At 41.8% G+C, this 8,883-nt stretch overlaps 1 protein-coding gene across 3 annotated transcripts in view; it reads right to left on the bottom strand.

Annotated features, from left to right (window-relative positions):
* Positions 1-1,790: 1,790 nt before the first annotated feature.
* Positions 1,791-8,883, bottom strand: part of LOC122540053 (transmembrane protein 14C-like) — a 40,542-nt gene continuing 33,449 nt past the window's right edge. For 2 of the 3 annotated variants that reach the window (XM_043675388.1, XM_043675389.1), the window contains exons 3-4: positions 4,061-4,150; positions 1,791-1,987 (exon numbers count right to left, since the gene is read on the bottom strand). In XM_043675388.1, coding sequence (XP_043531323.1) covers positions 1,930-1,987; positions 4,061-4,150 — 148 coding nt within the window. In that variant the 3' untranslated portion in view covers positions 1,791-1,929. Of the gene's footprint in view, positions 1,988-4,060; positions 4,151-6,809; positions 6,872-8,883 lie in introns of all 3 variants that reach the window. The other variant, XM_043675390.1, reaches the window with a different exon arrangement.

The following is an 8,883-nucleotide window of genomic DNA, read 5'->3' as shown; positions in this document are numbered from 1 at the left end:
AGACAACAAATGTTAACCTGAAAGCATGAAAATATCAAAACTACAGAACTGGAGGAGGAGCTGTCCTCTCTTGTACCAGAAAACACCATTATTCAACTACACCAGCCATGACAAGTGCTAAATCCAATTTCAACTCTGGACACAAAGAAACTACAGCACCAAAGAACTCAAGCAACTGACCCCAATGGTATGCCATAAAAGCTTTTTGGGACTTTCTTCTTATAAGTATTATTTTGGCATATCAGTATTTGCTTCTATGATATCGATAATTTAAAAATAATTTTAATATTTTTATCCTTAAGGCATAACATTAAAGCATAATGTTATGCCTTAAAGGCCTGATGGCATTTATCCTAGGATTCTCTGGGAAGCAAGGGAGGAGATTGCAGAGCCATTGGCCTTGATTTTTATGTCCTCTTTGTCTACAGTAGTGCCAGAAGACTGGAGGATATGATGCAGTTGTATAAGACTCTGGTGCGGCCGCATCTGGAATATTGTGTGCAGTTTTGGTTGCCATACTATAGGAAGGATGTGGAGGCACTGGAACGGGTGCAGAGGAGGTTTACCAGGATGTTGCCTGGTATGGAAGGAAGATCGTATGAGGAAAGACTGAGACACTTGGGGCTGTTTTCATTAGAGAAAAGAAGGTTTAGGGGTGACTTGATTGAGGTGTACAAGATGATTAGGGGTTTAGATAGGGTCGACAGTGAAAATCTTTTTCCACGTATGGAGTCAGCTATTACGAGGGGGCATAGCTTTAAATTAAGGGGGGGTAGATATAGGACTGAAGTTAGGGGTAGGTTCTTCACTCAGCGAGTCGTAAGTTCATGGAATGCCCTGCCAGTAGCAGTGGTGGACTCTCCCTCTTTATGGGCATTTAAGCGGGCATTGGATAGGTATATGGAGGATAGTGGGTTAGTATAGGTTAGGTGGGCTTGGATCGGCGCAACATCGAGGGCCAAAGGGCCTGTACTGCGCTGTATTCTTCTATGTTCTATGTTCTATAACCTCTAACAAAATATTTTTAAACTTGATTAGGGATTTTCTTTAACTTAAAATTAAAACATAAGCTCTGTTTACCTTCAATTCACTGACTGTGGTACTATCTAGTGATTGTGCCCGCCTTCAGAAAGTAGTATTTCTCCTTGCCATACTCTCAAGATGGTGCCTTAAGTACTCTGTAACAATGAAGTATTTTTCTGGAGTACAGAAACCAATGACAGCCACTATTGTCATAGAGCACACATCAAACCTTATTTTTTTTATGATCATCCACTATAGCAACTGTGAACCTGTTTCCACATTTTCTCAATTGTACATCCTTTTGTTCCAATGCTCTGTGCTCAAATGCATAAATACTCGATTCCATACTTCCTTGGTAGAGCAGAAAGTGAGGGCTGCAGATGCTGGAGATCAGAGCTGAAAATGTGTTGCTGGAAAAGCGCAGGTCAGGCAGCATCCAAGGAACAGGGGAATCGACGGTTCGGGCATAAGATTCCTGAAGAAGGGCTTATGCCCGAAACGTCGATTCTCCTGTTCCTTGGATGCTGCCTGACCTGCTGCGCTTTTCCAGCAACACATTTTCAGCTTCCTTGGTAGAGCATTCTCTTCTGGCCCATAAAACGCTCTTTCACAATTCAACAGAGATCTGTTTTTCAAAAGAAACCTCGAACAGCACATGCTGTTATTTCCAAGCACGATAGATTTATTTCATTATTGTTGTGAAGAGGATTATTTCCTATTGGACCAGTAGAATATTTTTTAAAAACAAAGTTCATGAGCTATCAAAGAATCTTTGAATCAAGAGATTTATTGAATTTAATTCTATTCAGATTCAGTTCAAGATTCATTCTAAGTTCAAATGATAAAAATTAAACCAATGATTCAAAAGGCATGTATACAAAATTTTCTTTCTGAAAAGAAACTGGTTCATGATTTGTGGGGTTTCTCAAACATTTTTAGACCAAGTCTTCCAAGCATCAGAAGGCTGTGGGAGGAACAAACAAGAATTATTATTGATTAGGAAACTGCGCAAAACTTATTGAAACATGCTATTCAAACATATCTAAAAACATTACAGGGAGATGGACACCAGTGTACAGATATATAAGAGAAATAAAGTACACAAAGTTACAGAGTTAGACAGTACAGAGAAATGAGTAGTGCCATAATAGATATGAACAGTTTAAGAAAGGCTACAAAGACAAATTACAGTTCAGATCTGTAAAGGCACAATGACAAATAAAGTTATTGAGGGACTAACTCAATGTTGTAGTATAGTGTGATGATGCTGCTCCTTTAATAAGGTTACAGTGTGCTTGGCTTTTTTTGGGAGAGGTCATAAAAGCAGCAATTCCAAAATGTATGGCTGAAGAGTTTTAGGCCAATTTGATTATAGCTAACAGATACAGCTTCAGGCAAAAGACTCTCAAGCTTTTTTTTTAAAAACACATACAATGAAAAGGGAGTAGCCAGTTCTTGCAGCTCAGCTTTGCTCTGGTTTGGTTTTTAGCAGTCTGGCTGTTCACCAATAGCAGTCTGTCAGTTTTGAGGCTGCTGGTCCAAGAAATGGCTACATGGAAGGAGGTGTTCCATGGTGAATCACTTTGCTATATCTCTCTCTCTCTTTCATGCAAGGCCCTGTGTTGATTTTACCTTTGTTGCCAAGGGATGTTTACGGGGATTATTACAGGAATTTGGAACAGCAACATTAAGTTGGGATGATCTGTTGGGTTTGTGGTTAAGTTATTCCATATTCTGTTCTCTTTAGTGTTTCATTCAGTGATGAATGGGCCATCTCCATCACTCCTGAAATATCCACTCTCCACCTGCTTAACACAACTAGCAAAGTTAGGGTCTGGGCTACTTCCTTGAAATGTTTTGAGAGGGTCTGGCCTGGTCCATAACAGTAAGAAAATGATGGAGTGGCAAGAATGGAAATAAGTCTTAAAAATGGTGAGGATTCGCTACTTGATGAAAAGAATATAAAGGATTCAGAAAGATTCGATTAGATTAGATTATATAGATAGGAAAAATAGAAGTTGGGTAATAGTACTGATTCGTGAGGACAGGACAAAAGTGAGGACGCCTAGAGGGAGTAAGGACAGAATCACTTTAATTGACAATTGGGGAAAAAATGGCTATGATGAGTTTTTGTTTTAAATACATTTATGGGATATGGGTGTTACTGGTTTAGCCAGCATTTACTGCCCATCCCATGTGCCCTTGAAGATGGCATTTAGTTATCTTCTTGCACAGCTGCTGTCAAGTGGTATCAATACACTCACAAGGCTGTTAGGAAGGGAGCTCCAGCTTTTTGACCCAGCAATACTTAAAGAACAGCTAAATATTTCCATATCAAGATGGGTGGCCTACAGGGGAACTTGCAAGTGATGGAGTCCCATTGTCTTACTGCCCTTGTCGTTCTAAATGGTCATGTCATGGGTTTGAAAGGAGAAATCCAAGGACCTTTGGTAAATTTCTGCAGGTCATGTGTAAACGATACACATTAATGTTACTGAGCAGCAGTGATGGAGGAAGTTAATGTTTGTATGATACCTATCAAGTGCTTTGTCTGGATGACAGAACATAGAACAGTGCAGCACAGGATGCTAAAGGAACAGTATGGATCCCTGTGGAACACCATTTGTCATGGATCTCCAACCAGAAAAACAACCTTGCACGACTACCCATTACCTTTTATGGGCAAGCCAGTTCTGAATCTAAGTGGCCAAGTCACCATGGAGCCCATGCATCTTAAGCTTTTGCATAAGCCTATGAGGAATGTTGTTGAAAGCCCTACTAAAATCCACGTAGACGACATCTGCTACTCATTGATCACCTTCATCACCTCCTCTAAAAATTCAAAAAGATTATTAAGACTTGACCTGCCCCGCCATGTTGACTGTTGCAAATAAGCCATGCTTTTCTAAATGTGTAAATCCTATCCTTAATAATTCTCTCCAACAGCTTCCCAACCACCAATGAGAGACTCACTGGTCTATAGTTTCCTGGATTATCCCTACTTCCTTCTTGAACAAAGGAACAACTGGCTACTCACCAGTCCTTTGGGACCTCTCCAGTCGCTAGTGAGTATACAAAGATCTGGGTCAAGGCTCCAGTAATCTCCAATCTTGCCTCTCGCAATAACCTAGGGTAGATACCATTTGATCCCTCAGGACTTATTCATCTAATTCTGCTCAAGAGACCCAACACCACTTCTTTCTTGATCTCAAAATGCCCTAGCATGCTCCACACTAATCTCACTATCCTACATACCTTTCTCCTCGATGAATACTGAAACAAAGTACTCATTTAGGATCATGCTAACATTCTCTGCCTCCAAGCACTAGTTCCCTCCTTTGCCTTCTCCAGAGTTATCGTCTTGTTTTTAATGTATGCAGAGAATGCCTCTGGATTCTCTTTACCCTTATTTGCTGAGGTCATTTCATGGCTCCTTCTTGCTCTCCTAACTCCCTGCTTGAGTTTTTTCCTGCTTTCCTTATACAGAACCACTTCGATTATCCAAAAAAGACAGGCTGGGAGTATTTTGTTCAGTTAACAGAGCTCGGATAATGGATTGTTCAGATAACAAATAGGACCTTGAGAACTTGCTCAGATAACTGACGCTTGGATAATCAAAGTTGTTCTGTATTCCGCATGGGCCTTTTATTAGCTTCCTAAACCTTACATATGCTTCTTCGTTCTTTATGACTAAGTTCACAACCTCTCTTTAAACAACTCCCATATGTTAAATGTGGATTTGCCTGATCACACCTCTTCCCAATTAACACCCGCTAGCTCCGATTTAACACGGATGTAATATTCCGTCCCCACAAGGTCCTGACTTATCCTTATCCATCTTAAAACTTATGGAGTTGTGATCACTGTTTCAAAATGCTCTCCCACTGAAATGTCAGTCATCTGGCCAGGTTCATTAGCCAATACAAGGTCCAATATGTCCCCTCCTCTGGTTGGGCTCTACACAGTTTCAAGAAACCCTCTTGGATGCACTAAATAAATTCTGCCCCATCTACACCTCTTGCTGTAAGGGAGTCAGAGTCAATATCGGGGAAGTTAAAGTCACCCAGAATGTCAAATCTGTTTTTGTTACATCTTCCCATAATCTGCCTTCACGTCTGTTTCTCAATGTTTCCATAGCTTGGAGGCCTAAGAGAAATGATGTCAAACTTGAGTGTTGTTAGAAGTGCACTCATCTAGCTTCCCATCACACTCCTGACTTACGCCTTATATACGGCAGACAGTTTATGGGGAGCTAGTAAATGAATTAGTCACTGCAATACTCAGCTTTTGACCTGCTCCTGTAGCCACTATATTTATATGGCTAGTCCAGTTCAGTTTCTGGTCAATGATAGTGGGAAAATTCAGAAACAAGAGCTACCACTAAATGTCAAAAAAATCATAATTAGATTTTCACTAGTTGGGAGGTGGTCACTGATTGGTGCTTGTGTGGCACAAATGTTACCCAGATATTGTCCAGGTATGACTGCATTTGGACATGGACTGCTTCAGTATCAGAGGAGTTATGAATGGTGGTGAAAATTGTGCAATTATCAGCAAGCACTCTCACTTCTGAGCTTATGATGTAGGGAAGATCATTGACAAAGCAGTTGAATTTGATTAGACCAAAAACATTACCCTGGTCAAGGAAACTATCCAGGGCCTGATAATCGACAGCCCAGGAAGTGGCCTTGGAAATGTTGGATGGATTGTTGGTCATTTTCCAAACTCTTATAAATACTGGAGAAATTCCTACAGACTGGAGGGTAACAAATGTAACCTCACTGTTTAAAAAAAAAGAGGGAGGGAGAGAAAAACCAAATTACAGACCAGTTAGCCTAATATTCATAATAGGGAAAATGCTGGTATCTATTATAAAACACATGATAACAAAACACTTGGAGAGCATAAATGGGATTGGTTAAAGCTAACATGGGTTTATAAAAGGCAAATCATACTTAGCAAAGAGATGTGGTGCATTTGGATTTTCAGAAGACTTTTGATAAGGTCCCAAATTAAAGAATAGACAATATTTTGCCCTTCGAGCGAGCACCACCATTCATTATGATCATGGCTGATCATCCTCAATCAGTATCCTGTTCCTGCCATATCCCATAACCATAATGGGATAGAGGATAATATTTGCAAATATTGAGAATATGTTGAAGGACAGGTAACAGAGTGGGAATAAATAGGCATTTTTCTGGGTGCAGTGACCCGCAGGGCACTGCAAGGATCAGTACTTAGGCTCCAGCTATTCAAAATATATACATAACTGACTAGGATGAGGGAACCAAATGTGACATTTCCAAGTTTGCTGAAGCCACAAAACTGGAAGGGATTGTAAGCTGCGAAGAGGATGCAGAGAGGCTTCAAGGTAGTTTACAGAAGGTCAGTGAGAAGGCAAGCATGTGGCAGAAGCAATACTATGTAACTAAATGTGAAGGCACACACTTTGCTGTGAAAATCAGAAAGAGACAGTATTATTTAAATGATGATAAATTGGGGAATGAGATTACATAAAGGGATCTAGCAGTCCTCACACACAAGTCAACTAAAGTAAACATGCAAGTGCAGAAAGTACTTAGGAAGGCAAATAGTATATTGGTCTTTATTACAAAAGGATGGGTGTTCAAAGGCGGGGATCTCTTAATGATATTACTGTCTTAGTGGTGGATTGCATGTAGTTTTAATCTTACTACCTCCATTTTGCCAGAGCGGCAAGGAGAGCAGGAGTGAAGCGAGGGCTGCCAGGAAGGGTAAGTTTTCCCGCATAAAAAGAGACTTACCTCGGGAGTCAGGCCACCATTCTGCCAGAGCGGTGAGGAGAGCAGGAGGAGTGAAGTGAGGGCTGCCGGGAAGGTAAGGGCTTAATTTATATTTGGGCAGTGGCTAAACCCGAGATACTACACGTATAGTATCTACCTTCCGCTCCACCCCCTCCACTAACCGGAAGAAAAAGACCCTGTAAGGTAAGGCTTTTATTTCTTATCTTTCTTTTTCATTTATTTAAGTGCATTGGTTAGTTTTAGTTAGTTCATATAAAGCTAAGCTTACAACGGCAGGGGACCTCAGACCCGTGACATGTGACTCTTGCTTGATGTGGGAGCTTAGGAACGTGTGAAGGCAGTGCAGGTATCCCCTGCAGTCATCTCCCTCCAAAACAGGTATACCTTTTGGATACTGTTGAGGGAGATGGCTTACCAGGGAGATGGCTTACCAAGATCATGGCACAGTGGCAGGCACTGCTGTTCAGAAGGGCGGGAAAAAAAAAGACTCCTTGGGCCATAGTCATAGGGGATTCTATTGTGAGGGGAGTAGATAGGCGGTTCTGTGGCCGAAAACAAGACTTCCAGATGGTTTTTTTCACTCCCAGGTGCTCGGGTCAGGGATGTCACTGATCAGCTGTAGAGCATTCTAAAAGGTGCATACAGGCACCAACGATGTAAGTAGAAAGCTAGGTGAGGTCCTGAAAGAAGAATTCAGGGAGCTAGGACAGAAGTTAAAGGGGAGGACCTCAAAGATAGTAATCTTGGGATTATTACCAGTGCCACGTGCTAGCCAGTGTAGAAATGAAATAATAGGCAGGATGAACACGTGGCTTAAGAGATGGTGTAGGAGGGAGGGGTTCAGATTTGTTGGACATTGGGACCGGTTCTGGGGAAGGTGGGACTATTACAAAAGGGACGGTCTACAACTGAATCAGACCGGAACTAATGTCCTTGGGGGAGTTTTTGCTACTGCTGTTGGAAGGTTTTAAACTAATGTGGCAGGGGACCAGAAGAGAAGTAGGCAGTGAGGTGGAGACTAAAGATTGTAAGAATTATGAAGAAAACATTAATAAAGGGAAGAATAGGCAGACAGCAGGTGAGCGTAAAAGAACTGGTGGCCTGAAATGCATCTACTTTAATGCAAGGAGTAGTATATAAGGCAGATGAACTTAGGGCTTGGATTGGTGCCTAGAACATTATTGCCATCACAGAGACTTGGTTGAAGGAAGGGCATGATGATTGACAACTAAATGTTCCAGGAGATAGACGCTTCAGACAGGACAGAAAGGGAAGTAAAAGAGGGGGTGGAGTTGTATTGCTGGTCAGGGATGATATCACGGCTGTGCTAAAGGAGGACACTATGGCTGTCTTGGGTAGTGAGGCATTATGGTAGATGAGACCTCCCAACAGTGAGCGTGAGGTAGAAGAACAAATAGTAAACAGATTATGAATAGATGTAGAGGCAATAGAGTAGTGGTGATGGGAGATTTTAATTTTCCCAACATACACTTAGCGTCAGAGGTCTGGATGGAGTAGAATTTGTACGAAGTGTCCTGGAGAGTTTTCTAGAACAAGATGTCAATAGTCCGACGAGGGAAGGAGCCATATTGGACCTGGTACCGGGGAACGAGCCAGAACAAGTAGTAGAAGTTACGGTGGGGGATTTCTTTTAATTTTCCGAACATTGACTGGGATACACTTAGTGTCAGAGGTCTGGATGGGGCAGAATTTGTAAGAAGCATCCAGGAGAGTTTTCTAGAGCACTGTGTCAATAGTCTGATGCGGGAAGGGGCCATATTGGACCTGGTGTTGTGGAATGAGCCCAGCCAGGCGGTAGAAGTTATGGTGGGGGATTTATTTGGGAATAATGGCCACAATTCTGTAAGTTTTCGAATACTCGTAGACAAAGATGAGAGTGGTCCTAAGGGAAGAGTAGGAAATGTGTTGCTGGAAAAGCGCAGCAGGTCAGGCAGCATCCAGGGAACAGGAGAATCGACGTTTCGGGCATAAGCCCTTCTTCAGGAATGAGGAAAGTTTGTCTGCACCTCCACACACATCATCTATTGCATCCTCTGCACCCGATGTGGCCTCC

Source organism: Chiloscyllium plagiosum, chromosome 33 (genome assembly GCF_004010195.1).
Source record: "Chiloscyllium plagiosum isolate BGI_BamShark_2017 chromosome 33, ASM401019v2, whole genome shotgun sequence".
NCBI lineage: Eukaryota > Metazoa > Chordata > Chondrichthyes > Orectolobiformes > Hemiscylliidae > Chiloscyllium > Chiloscyllium plagiosum.
This window is presented reverse-complemented; position numbering and strand designations above follow the sequence as displayed.